Source organism: Etheostoma cragini, chromosome 4 (genome assembly GCF_013103735.1).
Source record: "Etheostoma cragini isolate CJK2018 chromosome 4, CSU_Ecrag_1.0, whole genome shotgun sequence".
Classification (NCBI taxonomy): Eukaryota; Metazoa; Chordata; class Actinopteri; order Perciformes; family Percidae; genus Etheostoma; species Etheostoma cragini.
Window position 1 is genome coordinate 13,700,592 of NC_048410.1, and position 22,172 is coordinate 13,722,763.

Here is a 22,172-nt window from a genome sequence, read left to right on the forward strand (position 1 = left end):
TTAAAATAAAACCATATCAAGATGTGAGCTGTGATAAGGACTGCAACCTGAGATGTTACACTGTTTTTTTTGTGACAATTAATATAATTTTGTTACATTACAACTTTGAGGCTATACGTCTCTTTTAATCTATTGCATTTTAAGGCTATATTGTCCAATACAACATTACATTTATAAAATAATAATACATTTACATTTCTCCTGGCAGAGAGAACAGATGCTGTATCTCACAGGGTTTATGCAAGATAGTTTAGAATACTCAAAATAGCTCACCTGCTTCCGTGTCCCGGGTCATGTTGGGGACACATACTCCCACTGCACAGCGTTTACATTGCAACGTATAACCTATTTATATTTTGAGTATATTTAAACAGCCAATGTACCAACACTTTACAATTGAAAGCAATAAGAGGAAACTTATCATTAGCATTTGTTTTTGGCTTTTATTGATAGGACAGATTTATAGGAAAGTAATAGAGAGAGGGGGATGACATGCAGCAAAGGGCCACAGGTTGGAACCAAACCCTCTGCCTCTGTGTCAAGGACTGTGCCTCCTCACATGGGGTGCACGCTCAAGCAGCTGACCATGTCTCCTGTCAGTTGTGATTTGAGGGGAACACATGCAACTCCCCACAGAATGGCCCAAGTAGCTACACCACATAAATAATACTCTTACAAGTACGAGTACAAGTCCTGCATTCAAAATATTACTTAAATAAAATGATTAGCATCAGAATATGCTTAAGATAAAAGTACACTACTGTCCTATTTTAGAATAATATACATATATTATATCACTGGATTACAATTTGTATTGATGCATTAATGTGTGAGCATCACTCATGTTACAGCTGTTAAAGGCTTCCTACTGCTGCAACCTACCTTAATTAAGTCTATCTAATCCTTAAAATAATGAATTTACTAGTTGATTTATATGTATATCTGAATCGGCAAAGTGAATAGCAACTAAAGTTGCCAAAAAAATGTATTGTGGAGTAAAAAGTATAATATTGGCTACATAATGTAAATAGAGCCAAGTAGCCTATAAAGTAGCATACCATGGAAATAGCCTACTTAAGTAGCTCAGAATTGGACAATACTTAAGCAAATGTTCTTACATTCAACCACTGAGAATATTAAAATACAGCCTAGGCCTACCAAAAAGTATTGTAAAGTATCTAAATAATATAATGGGATCATATCTTGAAATGTTCACAGAGAGTGAGATCAGGGTTTTGGATGTATGTGACTCAGCTGGAACTTAGGTCAATGATTTTAGTCCCCACACGGACCAAAGTATGGTGATCGACTGGTAGCTGAGCGTAGACTGGAGAGGTGTCAGTTCACCTTCTGGGCACTGCCAATGTGCGCTTGAGCAACTGTACTCCCGCACTGTAGAGGGCGCTGCACAGTAACAAGCAACAAATGTAAAGTCCTTCCGTCCCTATGCAGCTTCCGTATACAGCGTGGATTTCAATGACATTCTGAGCTTTTATAAGTCAGTTCACGTTTAGAAGGTGTAAAGATGTCTTTAACCTTTTTATTCAGAACAGTCACAAGAGACGTTGCAAAGGTGAGCACATTAAGCTTTACCCTTTGTCATGCTTTTAACACTTTTCCCGAAGCGCGAGCTGTCATTAGCTGGTTCGTAAGTTAGCTTCCTTACTTAACTCATTTGTGTTGCTAATTCGGTTTTATGTCATGCCACATGAGAAACCACTGTGGCTGGATATGTCATATTTGTTTGAGTTTCCACTCAAGACAGCCGCTGGACTATTTGAACTAGTGTACTACCGTTATGTCCTCCGGTCTGTCATCCTCAGGTCAGTATTTGCCATCATGTACAGTCGTTACACACAGGCTGTCAGCTTCTGGCAGCTGAAAAAGCCGTCCTGATGAAACTGCGGAAAAACACCGGCTACACTTTCATTAACTGCAAGAAAGCACTGGAGAAGTTTGATAACGACATTGCGCAGGTAACCCCTCCTCTCTCAACCCCTGTCTGCATTCACAGTACTGATGTGGGTCAACAATATATCTATATGGTGACTCTTGAAACAACTACTGTGTGACAGTGTTATTTGTGTATTTTGCCAACCCTTCAGGCAGAGACCTGGCTACATGAGCAGGCCCAGAAGGAGGGCTGGAGCAAAGCTAACAAGCTGGAGGGTCGCAAGGCCAAAGAGGGTCTGATTGGCCTGTTTATAGGAGATAAAGCTGCAGTTATGGTGGAGGTAAGGCCGGATCACTTTCCAGTTTGACATGAGGGCATTCAGCAATATCTATTGTCTTTCTTCTCGTCTGCTTGATGCAGGTTAACTGTGAGACAGACTTTGTTGCCCGCAACGAAACGTTCCAACAACTGGTTAAGGATGTGGCATTTGCCACCTTGGCTCACCACCGGAATAAAAACCAGGCAGGATATGTGAAGGTAACACCAAATACTAACTGCAGGAGTTGCATTGGGAGAACATCTCTTCTTCACTGCAGAGCTGGAAGTTGGAAATAATTGTTGACTACATTTTAGTGTGTTATGAACAATTTCTTCCACGTTTATATACTAATACATGTTGAGTGGGGAGTCTTACTGTATTTAAGACTACTGGTCTATGCTGGTAGGAAGAAATATATGACTGTGTACAACAAAATGCACGGTTAAGTCAGGATATTGGAACGCACCAGCCCTGTTTCCTTTGCTCTGCTATGATTCTTTTAACATACTACATTTGTTTTTAGAGCGTCCTGGTAGGCGATGAGTTAAACAAACTCAGTGTGAATGAAGGGGCTTCACTTTCTGACCGGGTGGCTCTCACAATAGGTCAGTAAGAAATTGTTCATATTTTTTTCCTTAAGTGTCACTGCGCGGTTAATCTCTAAAACACTATTTTGTATCAAACTCATGCCCCTCCCCGCTTCTTCTCCCAGCCTTTTGGCCTTTTCTTTAATTGGTGTTTTCACCAGTGATGATGGAAACACACATTTTTAAATAGTTAATGTTGTCTTATACATTTGTTTCCATGCATGCTTTGGTTTCAAAACATAGCTGAGAAGAAACGTGTGCTTTTGGACATGTTATAACACAGCAAGAAGAATGACCAAGTGGTTAAAGAGAGTTATTGCAGGTTTAAAAATGGGCAATAATATACACTTATAGTGTCAATACTGATATTCTAACATTACATTTAAATCAAACATGCAGTGTTGCAATGGAAATGTTCAAATTGTTGCCATTTAAAAGCAAAGAAAGAAAAAACAAAACATCTTTGGACCTCACAAGAACTGTCAATACTTTATACTTGAAAGGAGGGTCAAAATGAACCATTCGGACCTCATAATTAATTATCTACATCTATGAAATAAGGTATGTTTTGCAGAAATCAATGTATCTCACCATTCATTGATAAAACATGTTTTGCTCCTTCCTCTCAGGTCGTCTTGGTGAGAACATGTCAGTGAGGCGGGCGGTGGCAGTGGGTGTCCCCGCTGAATGGCACATCGGCTCGTATGTACACGGTGGTGTGAGCGGCCAGACGGAGGTAGCAATGGGTCGGTACGGCGCCCTGGTCGTATTTCAGGGTGGAAAGGAGGCAGAACGGAAAACTCTAGGACGTAAGCTGGGACAGCATATAGTGGGAGAGGCCCCTGTGTCTCTGGGCAACATGGATGACCTGCCTTGCGGTGAAAGTGAGACACGCCTGCTGCCTCAGACCTTCCTGGGAGACCCCAGCAGGACTGTGGCAGAGTTTCTCCGGGGTCAACAGGCTCGAGTGCTGGACTTTATCCGATTTCAGTGTGGCGAGACAGCCGGTGAAGAAGCAAAATGATGGGAGGGAAATCATTGATCTAAAAGGATTTGTCATCCGTCTCTGTTTAATATGAAATGCATTTTATTCAGTCACAGTGTCATCATGTATTAAAAGCAGAACATGTAGGTCCATGAAGTTACTAATTCTACAATAAAAAAAGAAAAAGAATTCTTAGTCCATTTTAATGTGTATAATGTGCTACTCAATATTGTAAATTATTAAAGCTACATGAAAATCCTAGTTAAGTAACTCACTGACATGAATCGCCTAAAGTGGGGCTCGAAAGTTTTGGCACCCCAGGTAAAAATTTGTATTAATGTGCATAAAGAAGCCAAGAAAAGATCAAATGACAGATTAGACATTTGTATAATGTCACAAAAAGTTAGATTTTATTTCCATCATTAACACTTTCAAAATAGCAAAACAAAAAAATGGCATCTGCAAGTTTGGGCATCCTTCAGAGTTAACACCTTGTACTGCCCCCTTTTGGCAAGTATCACAGGTTGTAAACACTTCTTGTAGCCAGCCAAGAGTCTTTCAATTCTTATTTCAAGGTATCTTCGCCCATTCTTCCTTACAAAAATCTTCCAGTTCTTTGAGATTTCTGGGCTGTCTGTCACGCACTGTGCTTTTAAGGTCTATCCAAAGATTTTCAACTATGTTAAGGTCAGGAGATTGAAGGCCATGGCAAAACCTTCAGTTTACGCCTCTTGATGTTATCCACCGTGGATTTGGAGATGTGTTTAGGATCATTATCCATTTATAGAAGCCATCCTCTCTTAACTTCAGCTTTTTCACAGATGGCATCAAGTTAGCGACCAAAATTTGCTAAAATTTTATTGAATCCATTTTTCCTTCTACTCGTTAAATGTTCCCTGTGCCTCTGGCTGCAAAACAACCCCAAAGCATGATTGATCCACCCTCATGCTTAACAGTTGGACCGAGGTTCTTTTCATTAAATTCTGTGCCCTTTCTCCTCCTAACCTACCTTTGCTCTTTCCGGCCAAAAAGTTATATTTTAAGCTCATCGGTCCACAGAACTTGTTTCCACAATGCATCAGGCTTGTCTATATGTTCATTTGCAAACTTCAAATGCTGATTTTTGTAGTGAGGACATAGAAGAGGTTTTCTTCTGATGACTCATACATGAAGACCATACCTGTACAAGGATCTCTTTATATTAGAATGATGTACCATAGCTCCAGTGCCTGCCAGGTCTTTCTAGATGGATCTTACAGTCAAACGAGGGTTTTGACTTGCTTTTCTCACAATCCTGCTAGCTGTTCTGTCTATTTGTCTTGGTCCACCAGATCTTGCTTTAACTTCCACTGTTCCTGATGACTGCCATGTCTTAATTACATTCCGAACAGAGGATATTGGCAACTAAAAATGCTTTGCTATCTTCTTATAGCCTTCTCCTGCTTTGTGAGCGTCAATTATTTTCAGTTTCAGTTTTCTAGACAACTGCTTAGAAGAACCCAATGGTGCTGATTGTTGGGGCAAGGTCAGATGAGTCTGGGCATTTAAAACCTTGAGATTGACATCACCTGGTCTTTCCAGACGATGATTGAGAACAATCCATGATGCTGTCAGGTCTCAGCTTTCCAAAGGGGGCGGTGCATGCTATAAACTCTGCAGGGTGCCCCAAACTCTTGCAGATGCCATTTTTTTTTAGTTTTCTGTTATTTTGAAAGTGTAAATGATGGAAATAAATCTAACTTTTTGTGACATTTTAATCGAATGTCTAATCTGTCATTTGATGCCTTTTGGAGATTTTTCCATCTCTTCTTTGCTTCTTATGCACGTACAAATTTTTATCTGGGTTACCCAAACTTTCGAGCCCCACTGTACTGTCATAATTTACATCTTGTTTCAAGCTTTCTTAATTTCTCTCATCCTAACAAGAGGTTAAATGTTCATGTCTAGATGGGACTTCATTTTTCCAACCTTATATGCTAAATTATTTTGAACAAAACATAGCCATGAACCTTACCACTAGAAAATGTCAAAACCAGCTGTTCTTATTATGAAAACAAGGTGAATACACACATTAAGAAACATTACAGGCTTAAACACCTTGTATTTCTTCTAGGGTTTTGAAAGGGTGATATGTCCAAGGACTATTGATGTTATCAGAGCCGTTGCTTCTTGTGTGGAAAGTTGTGAAGACTTAATGGGTCCTACCTGTTTGAAACCTCATTCTTAGTAAAGTTAGCTGTTACCTCCCAGTTTGAGCATACTTTGTTGAAATAGTACACTAGGGCATCTGTTGAGTTTAGGATTCCCCAAGGGCTGTGTTGTCAAAACAATAACTAATCAAGATCTTTGTTAGTTATCATGTGCACAACAATTACAGTAAAGCAGTCTTTGGCAATATTTATAAGTGTTTATATGTATGCATGTATACAGTACCATTAAGTGCAATACCAGTATGTATAAAGTGACAGGTTATATCACTCAGGTTATGCTAGTAGTAATGGAATTGTAGTCTGTGGTGGTTGAAAATTACATTTAGATTAGCTGTGGTAAATCGTTCCTATGTGATTATTACAAAGCTCACACATGAAAATGACCCACAAAAAATAAATACCATTATTATTACGTTTTTTTAATAAATATTATTTCTATAATTGATTATTATTTAATCAGAAAATTTAGGGTGTGGGTGGCATGTTCTAGCTGCACCACCAAAATCGAGCCCTGTGATTGGCTGATGCTGTACAAGCTGCTGTGACATCATCAGTCATAGTCGGTGTCCTCCTAGAGAAGATACGAGCCCCTCGGCCGTCTGTCATCCAACAACCACAAGCAGACATGGTGAGTAAATGTATTGTTCCAGACTATTCTATCGAAATAGCTACTTTTAAAAGATTTGTGATAAGTGAAGAGGTTGTTCTTCATTGGAATATTTTGAAAACATTAACGTTGGGCTATAACATTAGCTGCGTATCTGTCCTGGCCTGCTTTTAACGTTAAGCCTTTAGCCACAATCCTTTACTTAACTGCAACGTTAGCGTCAATGGAGGATTAACTTAAATCATTTGAATATCACGCTAACCCCAGTCTTCTATTCCCCTTTGCCGTTTTAACCCTGTCTCCACCAGTCTGACTTCACAGAGGACCAGATCATGGGTGAGTTAACATCTGATAAGCAAAAAAGATTTCTCTGTTGTTGTTTTTTTTAAATGTTTTATAAAGGGTAGCTTAAATTAGCACACCATCGTCGTAATATTAGAAATAGCTTCATTAATTCGTCACTTTGACCCTGTAGCTCGACTGTTGTCTCTTCAAGCCTCTGGACCCCTTCAGGTATCTCTGACAGACATAATGGGACATAATAAACTAAACAGTTTCTAACTGTGTGAGGTGCAGTGTTACTAACTTGAAAAAAAAAGAAATCTTATTAAGCATGTTGGTGGTTTTGCATGTTGCTGCCAAACTATACACTTTAAACATCTGACATGTCGGCAGTCATGATAAATAATTCACTCTATTCCACAGGGAAGGAAAAAATAATTCGATCCCCCGCTGATTTTGTATGTTTGCCAACTGACAAGTCTATCATTTTATAAGTAGATTTATTTGAACAGTGAGAGACAGAATAACAACAAGAAAATCCAGGAAAACGCATGTCAAAAATGTTGTAAATGGATTTGCATTTTAACGAGTGAAATAAGTATTTGACCCCCTCTCAATCGTAAAGATTTCTGGCTCCCGGTGTCTTTTGTACAGGTAACAAACTAAGATTAGGAGCACACTCTTAAAGGGAGTGCTCCTAATCCCAGTTTTTTACCTGTATTAAAGACACCAGTCCACAGAAGCAATCAATCATATTCCAAACTCTCCACCATGGCCAAAGACCAAAGAGCTCTCCAAGGATGTCAGGGACAAGATTGTAGAACTACAAAAGTCAGGAATTGGCAAGAAGACCATTGCCAAGCAGCTTGGGTGAGAAGGTGACAGGTAACATTTGGTGTGATTACTTGCAAATGGAAGAAACAAAAGAACTGTCAATCTCCCTCGGCACTGGGGCTCCATGCAGATCTCACCTCGTTGAGTTGCAATGATCATGAGAACAGTGAGGAATCAGCCCAGAACTACGCAGGGGTAGATCTTGTCAATGATCTCAAGGCAGCTGGGACCATAGTCACCAAGAAAACAATTGGTAACGCTACGCCGTGAAGGACTGAAATCATGCTGCGCTCGCAAGGTCCCCCTGCTCAAGAAAGCACATATACATGCCCGTCTGAAGTTTGCCAATGAATATCTGAATGATTCAGAGGGCAACTGGGTGAAAGTGTTGTGGTCAGATGAGACCAAAATGGAGCTCATTGGCATCAACTCAACTCACCATGTTTGGAGGAGGAAGAATGCTGCCTGTGACCCCAAGAACACAATCCTCACAGTCAAGCATGGAGGTGAAAAAACATTATGCTATGGGGGTGTTTTTCTGCAAAGGGGACAGGACAACTTCACCGCATCAAAGGGACGATGGACGGGGCCATGTACCGTCAAATCTCGGGTGAGAACCTCCTTCCCTCAGCCAAGGCATTGAAAATGGGTCGTGGATGAGTATTCCAGCATGGCAATGACCCAAAACACACGACCAAGGCAACAAAGAAGTGGCTCAAGAAGAAGCGCGTTAAGTAGATGGAGTGGCCTAGCCAGTCTCCGGACCTTAATCCCGTAGAAAGTCTGTGGAGGGAGCTGAAGGTCCGAGGTTCAAACATCTGTGACTGCCAACAAGGGTTTTGCCACCAAGTACCAAGTCATGATTTGCAAAGGGGTCAAATGCGTATTTCCGTCATTAAAATGCTAATCAATTTATACGATTTTTGACATGCACTTTTCTGGATTGTTTTGTTTTTTGTTATTCTGTCTCACACTGTTAAAAAAAAAAACTACCATTAAAATTATAAACGGATCATTTCTTTGTCAGTGGGCAAAGGTACAAAAATCAGTAGGGGATCAAATACTTGTTTTCCTCACTGACAGGTTGGTGTTTGATTTGGTAGATGTTTAAACAAAACACAGTTTATTAGAGTTTTTCCTCTAAACTGTGTTTGCTTCCGCTAGCTACTACCGAAGAGCCATAATGTGTTATGAGGTAAACGGATTAACAATATGCCCCAGTATTTTAAATGAGTACTGTGTTTTTGTTACGCTCATGTTCCCAGAACATTGCAATAATTTGTCATAATCACAACAGTGTCAGCTGATAGGAAACCTCCACACCGCTCCTGCCACGCAACTCCAAAAACGCAAAAACTTAATTGCAGTGTCAAAACAGCTTTTGCAGTGGTATCAGCAGTTCTTCTTCACAAACAACTTTATTCAATAAAACATGTACAGTATTATCTGTGTCTACCTTTGGTGTTATGTATATGTGTTTGCTTGTGTTGCTGACATTTGTGAGTTATGTTTATTCATTTACTTTACAGCTAGGTCTAAGTTCTACCTCTCTGTTTCCATATTAGAGTTCAAGGAGGCCTTCCTTTTGTTTGACCGGACGGGTGAGGGGAAGATCACCTACAGCCAGTGTGGGGATGTTATGCGGGCCCTTGGACAGAACCCTGTTAATGCTGAGGTGCTCAAGGTCCTGGGAAACCCCAAGTTAGAAGGCAAGTCTCGGATTTACCAGCCACAACTAAAAATAGACCAATTCAACCTACTACATTATCGTTGCTTTGGCTAACTGTTAAGTTGGTGTAGTGTGTACATTCCCTCATTGCAGCATCAGAGAATCAGTATGTGCTGAACTGCTGTTTTTGGCTTGTTTGGGATACAGATACAGTATGAGCATACAGAGCATTTCTTTTAATATCGATGACAAATAAAAGCCTTGCTCTAAGGTCACGCCACAAATAAGTCCTCCTCTGTTCTTAAATAACTCTGTAAGGTCCTCTGAGACAGTGCTCTAGTGTTGACAGTAATCAGTATGTATAGAGGTGTGTGCTATATGTGCAAAGGTGGTACTATTTTCAAATCAATGAAAGTATGAGGTTTGTGCAAACCATGATATAATGAATGAATGAACATGTAGCCTAAAGCTCTGTTATTGTAAAAAAAAAAATGTTCCATTGATTGCCTTTGGTAGGAATAAAGAGAGGCTCTCTGAATTCTGTGCAAGCTTTAAAACATTTTTGTTGTTGTTTGACCTGCAGAAATGAACTATAAGATGCTGGATTTTGAACAGTTCCTGCCCATGCTTCAAGCCATTGCTAAGAACAAGGACCAGGGCTCCTTTGAAGATATCGTAGAGGGTCTGCGTGTCTTTGACAAGGAGGGAAATGGCACAGTGATGGGAGCAGAGTTACGTCATGTCCTCACTACACTAGGTAAGTCAACACAAACCAGCAACACACAAAGACGATTTGTCATTATTAATCCTTATCTAGTTGACCTGGCCTATCTCTGTCTTCTTGTCATAAAAAAGTAGGGCTGTCAAATGATTAAAATTTTTAATCAAATTAATCAGAATTTTCAGTGGATTAATCAGGATTAATCACCATTTGCAATTACACCTGAATCCTAACCATTATTTTTCTGAAATGCATACCAAAAGATATATAACAGGACACAGATACATAATTTTCATATTATGTGCACTGTCAGTCCCAATGGTTGTCGTCTTGCCCTCGATGTCCCACTTACGTGCAACAGAAAGGAACTGGTCTTTACAAGCCTCCGCAAAATGACGCTCCTCAGTTTTTAATATAGTCAGCGCAAAAGAAGAAATGTGCCGTTTCTCCGAGGTAATTGTTGTTACTCACTGATGTCCAATGGTCTCCTGTCAGGGCGATATGATTTACTTGAGCCAAGACCTCTTTCCTTTTTTCTTTTTCGTTTTCATAGAGCTCGTGGATTTTCGTCATAACTGTGGCTTATAGGATGAGTCTTGAGACGCCACTTGCAAAACATCAAGGAAACCTGAGTCTTCTACAATGCTAATGGGTCTACAATCCTTTGCAATCCATTTGCTGATTTTGTTGGTCAAATTATCTGAGGTTGATTTTGTTAATGGCCTGCGAACATTCAGCGTGGTCTGGCGCAAACCACTTGCTGAACCTGACGGCCCAGCAAACGCATGTTTGGCGTTGACATGGTACCTCAAGCTTGAACAGCTCCGGTGAAATTGAAACTCCTTGTTACAAATCTTGCAAATAACCTTGTACTTGTTAACTGTACCATCATCATTCTTTTTATATTTGAATCTGTCAATAGGCCCACTTTGCTCACCTTGCATGCGTTAAAAAAATCGACGTAATTAACAACAAACAACTAATTAACGTCGTTAACGCGCTATTTTTGACAGCCCTAAAAAAAAGTGAAATCCCTTCAGGCACTTCTCTTTGTCAAGAACAATGTCAAGCAGTTTGCTGTCTCTTTTTCAGTTTTGCGTCTTTAAATGCCTAGTATTTCTTCTTTGTTTTCTTCCAGGCGAAAAAATGACAGAGGAGGAGGTAGAGACTCTTTTAGCAGGACATGAAGATGCCAATGGCTGCATTAACTATGAAGGTAAAACTGCACAGATGGCTCTATCAGGTCCTAAACAGTGCAATGTGCCTCATAAAAACATGCAACACTACTGTTGTAGATGTAAAAAAAAAAACAAGCGTCATTGTGTCTTAGTTCTAGTCTCGCTTTGCCAGACCTACCTCCACAGCGCTGTGGAGAAGGGTCAGACTAGTCCACACAGAATTCAGGGGTCGGAGAAAAATGTGCTCTGGTTTATTGGCATTTCTTTTAACCAACTACAATTCTTGGGTGATGCTAAATGCTGTTTGGAGCCACAATGCCTCTGAAAATCCGCCCTGGGAAGGAACTCCCAGAAGTTGAACCTTGTGGATGTAGACTACATGCATGCTGACTTTGTGTTCCCACCTCACAGCCTTTGTAATCTACTTCATGTCTGGGTGAGCAGAGAGTGTGAGCAAACCCCTGAAAGCTCTCTGCAGCCATCTCCTGACTCCAATGGAGTAACTGCTCAGCGCTGCACAGTGGCCTTCATCTAGGGAGTGAGTGACTAAGAGAGACATTGGGAGTGCCGCTTAGCAGTTATAAATGTAGCCCCTACAATTAAAAAAAAAAAAAAAAAAAAAAAAAAAAAACTTTATAAAACCTTAGCTTATGCTGTGGCTTCAAAGAATTGGTGTTTTCCGATCTTTAATTTTCGGACTTGTCGTCCTTCAAACTTTCCCTTCTGCAGTGGTCCTTTGCTCCCATTCCTGCATATTTCTATTCTGCTCCCATGATCTATAGTGGCAGTGGACACTGGGTGTACAAAAAGTGAAACAGTGAAAATACAATCAACTAAAATTCTGCAAAAAAAAAGTTGGTAAAGGCTGATTATGACGTCAGTGTTCTCCTTCAGCTGCCAGATCTGTGACCATGCCACACCTTTTATATTTATGTCTAAATGTATTTGTTTCCTTTTGAGATCTCTGACGTCCTGTTCGTCCCTTCTTTTACCCCAGTTGCTTTTCATTCATTAATATTGTACATCAGGCCACATCTGATAATCCTAAAACTCTTCAGGTTTTTAGTCCTCTTTGCTGGCAGTGAGAGAGCTTTTATCCCCCAAAGAAGGATGCTGTTTGAAGTTTGTTCCTGCTTTTGTCTGACTTTCTTCAGGTTTGATGCTTATGTTGTTTCTCTTTCTCTCTCTTGACAGAACTCGTCCGGATGGTGATGAGCGGTTGAGAATTTCAGAAACACACTCTTGAATGTTTTTGTATTGTTTGTCTTGTCTTGTCCTCTATTCACATCATCCTACCTCCAACAAGTTTTTTCTTTTTTTTGACATCTTGATTTTATTTCAAAAGTGCCTTTTCTGGCTAATGTGAAGAAACCCTTTCATGTCATTTTCCAAGCATAATTCAGGTACAATCAGTGGTAAGGTTCCCTGGATGATTTCACCCCTTTGTTAATCAACCCAACAGTCTTGTTGTCAAAAGCTTTTTGATTATGTTTGGCTAGATATGATAATGTGACATGCTAAATCTAACAATCTAACATTGAATTAAAAGACCTGGTTTCCAGGATTTAGCCTGTGAGTCTTCTTGGATCAAATTTTTCTTAATAGGATATATATATACACATTTAATTTAATCTCATTACAAGACAGTATTAGAAAAAATATGAATATTTGAAAAATATCAATGAAATCTCTCAAAATGCCATTAGAAAGTCTGGGAAATATTAGACATGTAAGAAATAGAAAAATATCTATGCCAGTAAAATATCCTAAAAACATTGATTGACATGGAATGCAAAAAATATAAATTACATTTTCCTTGATATAATCATGAAGTATATGAACAAGTGATATGCGATGCAGTGTGCTTCATATAAAGGGGAACTTGCATCTATATAAGTAAATAAAACAGACCAGACTTTACACAACAAAACTTGAGAATTATTTATTATATAGAATAGAAAGTAATACAAATTTGCATGGTTCTCATCAGCAGTTGGAAGATGTTCAGTTGCCATGGAGTAATGAAGTTCAAGCTTTGCATGACTCCTAGCACCTGTAGGACCTTGATTTTAGTCAAAAGCTCAAATACAAGTAGGTGGACCTTCAGACCGAATTTTTTTCCCCCAAGTCATGAATAAACTTTAAAAAAAAGAAGTTACATTTTGAATATTTAAACCTGCAATAACTACAGGAAGTGTTTGTTGGACCTTGTTGAGAGTGAGTCTGTTCTATTGAAGCGTCCCTGTAAGTGATAACAGTGAGTCCTCATACTGTACACAATACCAGGACACCGGAACTGAAGCAACTAAATAGAATTCAGCCGTTATTCATTTCAATATGTACACCAGTGTTTTTCCTGCTGTGACATGTCAAAATGACTTCTGTGTTACCTGTGTAAAAAAAAAAAAAGTGTTAACATCTTTATTTCTACTTTACCTACACTTGGTAGTCAGTGGACAGATTAAGTGTGATATATCTTTAAATCTCTGATCCTGACAAACATTCAAACATTTATTTTTAATTTGTACATTACCGTGTGTGCGTTCTCCTTGTTTTTTCCTGATTATAGATTACCAGTCTGTGAAGTTGCTTCCAGAAAAACACTCCACACAATGACATCCTCATCACATCTTTATTTTTTCCCAAACACTTTGTAATCAAAACCTGAACATTTTGTTTTACCTTTTTTCTAATACAAACTGCCAGAGTAACCGTCAGCACAAATTTGATGATTTATTGAGGAAAAATTGATTTCTACTGTATAATAATCAATGTAATTGCTGCTACCTTCAGCATAGTGAAAAACATACAGAAACTGAACATACACTTATTTCATATCACAAAATCCACACAATGTAGTAATAATAACACAGATAAAAGAAGTCCATATATGCTCACAGCTGTGGTGAGGTCTGCAATACTGGCTTGACGGACATTAACTGTAAAGTTTCACCTTCTGACTGGATTATATTTCATGCCACTGACGTGACCTGTCGTGTGCAGAACAAAGCCAGTTTTTTTTTTTTTCTTCAAACTTTGTGACACACGACAAATGGCACCTGAAATAAAACTGAACGGTAATGTGGTTTACAGATCCTAATGGCATGCGGTCACATACTCACATGCTCACAGTCACATCTCAAGACGGATCCAACAGACCAGCCTGATTCATACACAACAGGGGAGAAGGTAAATATAGGCTACAAAGGTAATAATATACAGTTACAATGTTGACATATCAAAGAAATGAGATGGAAAAACAGCCAGTAAAAAATATAAAACTTGATACGATAAAAAGTGAGGATATTGTTGCAGATATTAAGGACACAATTCTCCATCGTCAGCTGTTTAAGGTGCGAGCGCCCTTGTTTTTTCGACAGCATTCACATTTCTTCCATGTGTAACTTGAAATGCACCAGCAAAAACAAGCTGCTCAAGAAGTCCTCTTCATTTCCCAAGCAACCACAATAAAACTCACTGAATAAATGCGAGATAAACATGATTATAAAAACATTTTGGTTTAGCAATAAACACAAAGTCAAATTATGAAAAAACACTTATCTGGTAACTGTTAGAATTATTATTCCCAGACTTTCAGTCTTTTGAGCAAAAACTACATTCCTCACAAAACTACAACCTGGATGTTTTGAGTAAATCCAGATGTGAAAAACATGAAGGTCGTCGCTGACATGTTTTCTCTAAGTGCTGTTGAAAGGAAGGACATTATTAGAGAGGTCTTTTCAGGATGATGATCTAATGCTGTCAGTACTTTCAAAAAGTATCATTACAGACCAACACAAGGTGTGTTTGTAACAGAAAATCCAGTTTACAGTACATTGTCTCAAACTGCATCCGAACCTACTTAATTTCCAACTGGCTTTCTATTTCTTTTCATTCATTACAGACAATTCTCTGGAGAGACATTGAGGCCAGACACTGTCTAGTTACCGTTTGTCCATGTAATATAAAAAAAAAAAAAAAGGAAAAAGTAACATCCCCAATCAAGTTTCCAAACAACTTCAGCATGAAAAAGTATTTAAGACAACAAAAAGACGGTATAAGTGCTAAAGTTCAATTTGATGGATGCTTCAAGTCTTTCAATGAGACCTTGGGAAACATGTTAAAAGTGCATTTTTGTCTTACATATATTTGAATTAGTACCTACAGTACAAGAGGGAAACTCTGGAGAGACAGTAAAGAACGAGACTTCACAAGCTGTGACAAACTGTTGCACAAAAAATAAATGCAACAATTTCCGAAACACTGAAAACACAAGATGAGTCTTTTCTCTTCTTCTCCTTGAGTGGCAGCATGTTGGTTAAGACCCTCTTAGTTCACCAGATCTCTGTAGTTAAGCTTACAATTAGGAAGTGAAATGTTGCTGTCCAATTGAACGCACAGGATGAACAGCTTCTGTTTGAAAGTACATTTTCTTCATAGGCAGATTCAATGTAAAAGGGACTTCTTTTGCAACAGAGTCAAAGTAGAGCTGGTTTGATTTAGATGTAATATGTTTTTTTCTTTCTCACATCAATTGTCCTGTTGGAAAAAAAAGAGCTGAACATGTAAAGTGTTTTCTCTTCCTTCGGTTTAAGACTTCTTCATTTCAGATGATACCAACTGGGTTTAAAGTGGTCAGAGTCATTCGGATTTTCAGGAAATGTAGTTTTCTCTCACTGTGGGGGTGGGACTGGAGCTGAGGAGTGGAGTGTTTCCCCGGGAAGTTGGGCGCTGGGCTCTGTGAGAGGTGAAACAAGGGAAGAGCAGAAAATTCATTAAACCAGTGGATTTGTCAATTGTCATTTTCATAATCCCTTAATTGATCAAGTAAACTAAAAGACAAAAATGCCAAACTCTCTCTCCTTCCAGCTGTACAAATGAAGAGATTTCCTTCATTTCTAAATGTATGTCTTTGTACCTTGAAGATGTTTGGGTATTGGACTATTCGGCGGACATACCAAGCATTTTTAAGATGTTCACTTTGGGATTCTTCACTTTTTCTGACACATCTGCTACATTGTGCTTTAACTTTAAACTTACCATGAAGTACAGGAGTAGTGCTGGAGCTGGAGTGGGCAGCGGGGGTTGAGCCTGGGGGGCGGGGGGGCGAGGTGTGAGCACCCTGAGGTGGTTGGGACTCAGGGGCGGGGGCAGAGGCTGGAGGTGCAGGACTGGGGGCCGGCTGCAGCGCTGGTGTGCTGGGCGCTTGCTGACTTGCGGTCGGACCCTGGGGTGGCGGGGCTGGAGCAGCCTGGTTGGCATGAGGGCCCCCGCCCTGGCTGTGCTGCTGGTGCTGGATCTGCTGGAAGTGCTGCTGGCGGGCTCTCATCTCGGCGTATTTCAACTGCTCCATGTGGAAGGACTGACGGTCAGCCAGCAGCTGCTGACGTTGGTACTCCAACTACACACACAAAAAGTGAAAGGTTAAAAGGTTTTGTACTGTAATTAGGTTGACTTCTTTCTTGAGATACTACATATCCAAGAATCCCTCACTCACAGCCTCCCTCTCTCTGTCCATGATGGTTTCCAGTTCTTCAAAGTGTCGCAGTTTAATCTCCAGCTTCTTCATTTGGGTCTCTACCAGCAGAGCCACAAGAGATTTGATCTTCCTCTCTTCCACTGCAGCCAGGTGCTATGGAGAAAGTTAAGGAAAAACTGAGATTAGAGTAAAGTAAAAAAAAGAAAAAAGGTGATGAAGGATTAAACAAGTGAGACCTGGGGATAATTAACTGTACCTTGGCTTTGACAGCAGCAGCAGCGAGTGCAGACGCAGCAGCAGTGGCCAGGTTCCCCTCTCCCACATCCCGCTCCACCTTTGCCTTTCTCTCTACTTCACTCTCTGCATCCCTTTGTCCTTCCTCTGTGCCTTCTTTTCCATCCTTCTCCTTCTCCCCATCACCTATGAGAAAACAGGTTTTGAGTTTAAATTTTCCCCCTCTGACAGAACACAGTATTTTCTGTATCTGACTACATTTTCATACCCATCTCTGACTCTGTTTTGTCCGCCTCCCTCTCTCCTTCTTGTTCTCTTCCTCTTTCTTCTTCCTTCTTCCCATTCTCCGCTTGCTTCTCCTCTTCCTCCGTCGCTCCATCTTTGCTGTCCTGCATGGGAAAGCAAACATGGCACAATGGGCTTCGCCACAGTTCATCAGCAGAACTCACAAATCAGAAACATTGTATTATAACGAACTTGTATCATACCTTGGCCTCCCTCTTCTCTTCACTGGGTTGGTTGTCACTCTTACTTTCATCATTGCTTTCATCTAGAAAGACAGAGAGACATTACACTTTCTTTTTCAGTTTAAAGTGGGAATGTGCTTTTTTTCTTGCAATTTTGCATGCTGTATGTGTATGTGTGTGTCCATCCTACCAGGCCTGTCTCCCTCCTCTAGTCCAGTGCCTGCGATGCCACTACCCTCCAGGCCATACAGCGGGTCCTGTCGGCCACTGACCCTCGCTGCCTCCTCCACCCTCCGCACATGAGCCTCAACAAGCGCTGCAGGAACCTCCTCCTTCATACGAGAAAACTCCTCTAACAGAGAGAGACCAGATTGAGCTTATTGATGTAAAGCAAAAAAACGAATGATGACTGATCAACAATGACCAGGACGATTTAAATTCAAGGTAAAAACAAATCTTTCAATAAATTGAATTCAAAATAAGGTCCTTCTCACCCAGAGCAGACTTGGCTGCAGCCGAGGCCACGCGTGGGTCGACGACAGAGGCGAGGAAGGCCACTGTGCTCATGACAGGGTTTCCTGCCTGGCTGAAAGGTACCGGCTGGTAGGCCAGTGGTCCAAGGGACGAGGAGTTGTCCTCCAAGTAAGGGTCTTCAATGGGCAGCCTCAGGAAGTGCAGGATGCACTCATCCTGCGTACGGCTGCCCACATGTTCTGAAACCTTGTTCCAGTCATCCTTGTACATCTCCAACCCCTGAGGGAAGTGAGGACTACATTTAGCTCCGCATTTCTACTGTCTTGTTTTCACCCATCATCACACATCACACAACTGATTTTAAGGGTCATTTGTACCTCCAGTAGTAGTAGTGTTTCTTGTTCTGTCCACTCCCTCATAGAGCTCGCTGTACTCTTACTCTGTGCACAAATATCACCACCGCTCTGTTAATATGAGAGGTCATTGTAAATCACAGCAAAATAATCAGAATGGCATGGATCTTTTTAGACTTGTACCTTTGCGGAGCCAGTCTTCTTGCTGTACATGTCAGTCCGCAGGCCAAAGTTTTGCAGATCTGCGGGTTTCTCCTTCACTTTATCTGGGAAGGACATTATCTGCTGGGCAGCAGGGGTCTACAGGTGCAAAGCGACACAAGGACACATGTAAAATAACACAAAATATGTATGCATGTCTATTTGTGTGTGTGTGTGTGTCTATCTGTCTGTGTGTGTGTGTGTGTGTGTGTGTGTGTGAGACCTGGGACGTCTTGGGCTGCAGGGGTACCAGACTGGATGGAGTGTCTGCAAGGACGTGAAAGTGAGAGGTGGGTGGAGGACCCATGGGTGTGGGTCGGCTCTCGGAGTCCACCTGGTAGTTGATCAGGCCCCACTGCTCAAGGAAGGCGTGGACTCTGCAGCAGAAGAAGCACAGAGTGTACACTGACAGCAGTTTTTACTAAATCATGTGACTGTGTAGATACGGATGATTAAAACTGAGTTGAAATATTCCCATTCAGCCCCCACCTACCTCATGATAGCACACACGTCTCCGGCCAGGTTCCTGCGGCAGGCGGTGGAGGTCAGGTACTCCTGAGGGTTCAGTCGGTAGGTGTCAATCATGAAGTTCCTGTACGCCAGGTAACTGAAAGAAGGAGATGTATAGAAAACGGACATATTTCACTTTAATGTTGAGACAGAATGTTGTTTCATGTTTTTAAATGTGTGTCAGTGTAATTATAACATCAAATGTTGCATTATATAGGGATCAAATACTTACATCTCTGGGGTTTTGGATTTGTTCTTCCCATTGAAAAACTCTGGCAGGGCTCTGCGCTCAATGGCATGAACACTGAGAGAAAACAGTTTTGTTATTATGAGGATGAATCACGAATGACTCACTTTGAGACCAGCTGACTCAATGGGTCTCCGTTTTCACATCTGAATATTATAAATACATCACTGACATGAAGATTACTTGTGACATTTCTCAAAAAAGTTTTTTTTCTTACCTGTTATAGTCAAACCAGGCAGCGTAGCTCGGTATAATAATGTGATGAGTTTGCTCAGTCACATTGTCCTCGTGAAGGTCAGAGCCTTTCACTGGTTCACCCTTCACGCTTGGAGAGCCTTCCTCCTCCTCCTGTTTGAACACAAGCACACATGCTCAAGATAAAATATGGGTTTTACTGTCCTCACTATCCCCACATCTTCTTGCACTTTTACAAACTGCCTCACCTTGCCTGCTGTTTCCATGGACTCATCCTCTTGCTCGTCTGTTCAAATAACAAAAAGAATGGTAAGTGAATAACCATGAAAAGTTAACAAATTATTGTTTTTTAACCTGATATCCTAAACAAATTACAGTTGCTTTTTGCACTCTTTGTTTTACGTACGTTAGCACACTGCACAGAAAGAGTCAGAGTCATCAGTCAGCCATGGTGACAAAAACTTTCTGCTCACCCATATCTGTTCCTCCCTTGACTGGAGTTGAATCAGAGTCCTTCTTGGTGCTATCTGCAAAGAGAAAGTATGAATGTCAGCCAGTGACAGACAACAACTTCTATGGCGATTCATTTTAATAGTCATGCACGGTTATTTTTATGTATATTTTGAATATATGTACTTGTTTTAGGTGGGTTTCCCTCTTCAGATGCGGGAACAGGTGATGCTTCATCCAAGTCTTTACTTAGATCCTCCTGTTCCTCCTCCCTTTGGCCCCGTTTAGACTTGGTGTACGGCGTCGTTGGCCTGACCACACGCACACACGCACGCACACACAGACACACACAAACACACACACAATATTACAATAATTTACATTATCCTTTTTTTAACAGCTGATGAGTGTGACATCATTGCATCAAGACACGTGTGGTCACCAACCCTTTTTTGGTGTTCTTCTTCTTGCTCTCCTGAGGTGGAGGGGTAGGGGAGGGCGACGGCGACCTCTTCCTCTTCTTGGCACTGCCAGGCTTCTTGTCCCTCCGCTCGTCAGGCGTGGTCACCTCATCTGTCAGGGTTTTGGCTGAGATCCTCTTCCTCTTAGGGCAGCCCTCGCCCACTTCATAGTCCTCCTCATTCATCCACTCATTATACTGGTCCAGGTCTAAAATCCACTTGGCATGGACCTGTGAAGAGACCATACAGTGTATGACCAACATTTTCAGTGAGCATGTCAGCTGGCTTACTAAAATGTCACCAATTTATTTGATATTTTAACCAGGCATTGTTGCATTCTGACACACTTTTTCTCCACTAAAGGAGCAGTCACTGAATGAAGACAATTGCAGTAAAACTTTAAAAATACGTCACTTTAAAGTTGTAGTCTGAGGGAGAAATTTCACCTGTGAGTAAACTGAGACAGGATGATACAAGATGATACCATCTTGATACCAAACTAACCCAGCGTCCTGATTTTTGTGTGAACGCATCTTAAAACTGATCTAACTATCATGTCCTAGTGAGCGCTAAATGCCTTAAATGATGCTCTCAATACACAATAAGAATTACGACAATGCTTTGATTTTATGGTTTAGCCAAGTGCCAGAGTAAGCTCTGTTGCTCCAAGAGCCACTTTGCACCTCATACTTGGATGTTTTGCACAGATAGAAAATTATGAGTAAATTACTGTTGCCGAAATAGGGAGTTATCCGCTCTGTTTGCGTACAGTCCCCTGATGGGTTTGTACGATAACGACTGAGGCACATACAATTAATTTCCATCATTACAGACTCAAGTCTTTCATTTTAATCCTAGCGAAGGTAAAGACGTTTTCACAACATTTTGCACAAAAATGATGTACAGGCATTCTATAATTTAAATTGCATCCATAAAAAAAGAGTATATTTGATTTTAATATGTCACTCATTTCAAATGTTATTTAGGCTCACCAAAGGGCAGTAACAAACAGATATGATGATGTACTGTAGTTGAACAGAGTACAATTTGTTAAATAAACTTACTGGATATGTATGCTGCTATTTAAAAAATAATTTGATAAATATGTTAAAATTAAGAGAGAATAAAGGACACATTTTAACAATTTGAAAAAGAAAGACAAGAAACAACTACAAAAGTTTCTAGACTTTACCAACAAAGAATGATAAAAAAATGAAATACCTTCCTGGGTTTTTCTGGGCTGGGAGGATCCTCCACGGCAGCCTCAATCTCACTGGCTGGGATCCAGGTGTCATAACTAAATGGTGAGAAAAGCCAGGTCAAAGGTCAAGGCAGGGGAAAGATTACAGGTTTTGGCTTGTAAAAACATCTCAGGTAGACCAAGGTGTAACTTAAGCTTGTAGAGTTAAGAGCATTGGAAAGATCAAGAAAACAAAATTAGCAGATCCAGTCTACAGTGTGTAGGAATTATGTTTTCAGTAAAATATTATAACTTATTGTATAACTCAGTACCAACCCGTCAGGATAATATCCCCAGTGGAGCAGCACTTGTTTATCTCTCTTCATTACAGGACGCACCCACTCCTCTGGTCCACAGAGAGAAAAGGATATTAGCACAAAGAGAGTCAGCACAGGAGGATTCACAATAAAAAAGAAGCTCTGCTTAAATGCAACATGTGGACCGTTACCTTCCTCCAGGCTGGTGGGAATAGGAACGACAACATGGGAGCTGGAGGCCTTGTCCTCAGTTACTGAACCCTGTGACAGATAAAATGACAAGGAAATATGGGTTATGTTTATAAAATAAACATACTT

At 40.5% G+C, this 22,172-nt stretch overlaps 3 protein-coding genes across 3 annotated transcripts in view; 2 read left to right on the plus strand and 1 right to left on the minus strand.

The window, feature by feature from the left end:
- Positions 1 to 1,393: 1,393 nt before the first annotated feature.
- On the plus strand, positions 1,394 to 4,160 carry tsfm (Ts translation elongation factor, mitochondrial). The gene is made up of 6 exons (XM_034870407.1): positions 1,394 to 1,573; positions 1,824 to 1,976; positions 2,106 to 2,234; positions 2,315 to 2,431; positions 2,737 to 2,818; positions 3,430 to 4,160. Exons 1-6 carry the CDS (start codon positions 1,526 to 1,528, stop codon positions 3,822 to 3,824), a joined length of 924 nt encoding a protein of 307 aa, XP_034726298.1. The 5' UTR covers positions 1,394 to 1,525; the 3' UTR covers positions 3,825 to 4,160.
- A 2,336-nt stretch (positions 4,161 to 6,496) lies between these two features.
- myl6 (myosin, light chain 6, alkali, smooth muscle and non-muscle) lies at positions 6,497 to 12,859 on the plus strand. The gene is made up of 6 exons (XM_034869775.1): positions 6,497 to 6,623; positions 6,911 to 6,938; positions 9,284 to 9,427; positions 9,971 to 10,144; positions 11,247 to 11,324; positions 12,481 to 12,859. Exons 1-6 carry the CDS (start codon positions 6,621 to 6,623, stop codon positions 12,507 to 12,509), a joined length of 456 nt encoding a protein of 151 aa, XP_034725666.1. The 5' UTR covers positions 6,497 to 6,620; the 3' UTR covers positions 12,510 to 12,859.
- A 1,452-nt stretch (positions 12,860 to 14,311) lies between these two features.
- smarcc2 (SWI/SNF related, matrix associated, actin dependent regulator of chromatin, subfamily c, member 2) overlaps positions 14,312 to 22,172 on the minus strand; it is a 9,700-nt gene continuing 1,839 nt past the window's right edge. Inside the window, exons 6-26 of the mRNA XM_034869528.1 lie at positions 22,046 to 22,115; positions 21,874 to 21,943; positions 21,579 to 21,654; positions 20,343 to 20,587; positions 20,083 to 20,207; positions 19,920 to 19,973; positions 19,695 to 19,732; positions 19,469 to 19,599; positions 19,237 to 19,308; positions 18,988 to 19,101; positions 18,718 to 18,871; positions 18,477 to 18,593; positions 18,318 to 18,380; positions 17,961 to 18,219; positions 17,657 to 17,818; positions 17,488 to 17,549; positions 17,268 to 17,388; positions 17,022 to 17,185; positions 16,784 to 16,918; positions 16,327 to 16,687; positions 14,312 to 16,024 (exon numbers count right to left, since the gene is read on the minus strand). Of these exons, the coding sequence (XP_034725419.1) occupies positions 15,960 to 16,024; positions 16,327 to 16,687; positions 16,784 to 16,918; positions 17,022 to 17,185; positions 17,268 to 17,388; positions 17,488 to 17,549; positions 17,657 to 17,818; positions 17,961 to 18,219; positions 18,318 to 18,380; positions 18,477 to 18,593; positions 18,718 to 18,871; positions 18,988 to 19,101; positions 19,237 to 19,308; positions 19,469 to 19,599; positions 19,695 to 19,732; positions 19,920 to 19,973; positions 20,083 to 20,207; positions 20,343 to 20,587; positions 21,579 to 21,654; positions 21,874 to 21,943; positions 22,046 to 22,115 (2,658 nt within the window). The 3' untranslated portion in view covers positions 14,312 to 15,959. The remainder of the gene's footprint in view (positions 16,025 to 16,326; positions 16,688 to 16,783; positions 16,919 to 17,021; positions 17,186 to 17,267; positions 17,389 to 17,487; positions 17,550 to 17,656; positions 17,819 to 17,960; positions 18,220 to 18,317; positions 18,381 to 18,476; positions 18,594 to 18,717; positions 18,872 to 18,987; positions 19,102 to 19,236; positions 19,309 to 19,468; positions 19,600 to 19,694; positions 19,733 to 19,919; positions 19,974 to 20,082; positions 20,208 to 20,342; positions 20,588 to 21,578; positions 21,655 to 21,873; positions 21,944 to 22,045; positions 22,116 to 22,172) is intronic.

What these genes read in the sequence shown, in the direction of transcription:
- tsfm (XM_034870407.1), top strand. Translation starts at nt 1,526, where the DNA reads ATGTCTTTAACCTTTTTATTCAGAACAGTCACAAGAGACGTTGCAAAG. An exon ending in AAGCTGCAGTTATGGTGGAG is followed by an intron (nt 2,235 to 2,314) that starts GTAAGGCCGGAT and finishes TGCTTGATGCAG; the next exon opens with GTTAACTGTGAGACAGACTT. An exon ending in CCGGGTGGCTCTCACAATAG is followed by an intron (nt 2,819 to 3,429) that starts GTCAGTAAGAAA and finishes CCTTCCTCTCAG; the next exon opens with GTCGTCTTGGTGAGAACATG.
- myl6 (XM_034869775.1), top strand. An exon ending in CACAGAGGACCAGATCATGG is followed by an intron (nt 6,939 to 9,283) that starts GTGAGTTAACAT and finishes TTTCCATATTAG; the next exon opens with AGTTCAAGGAGGCCTTCCTT. An exon ending in GGGAAACCCCAAGTTAGAAG is followed by an intron (nt 9,428 to 9,970) that starts GCAAGTCTCGGA and finishes TTTGACCTGCAG; the next exon opens with AAATGAACTATAAGATGCTG.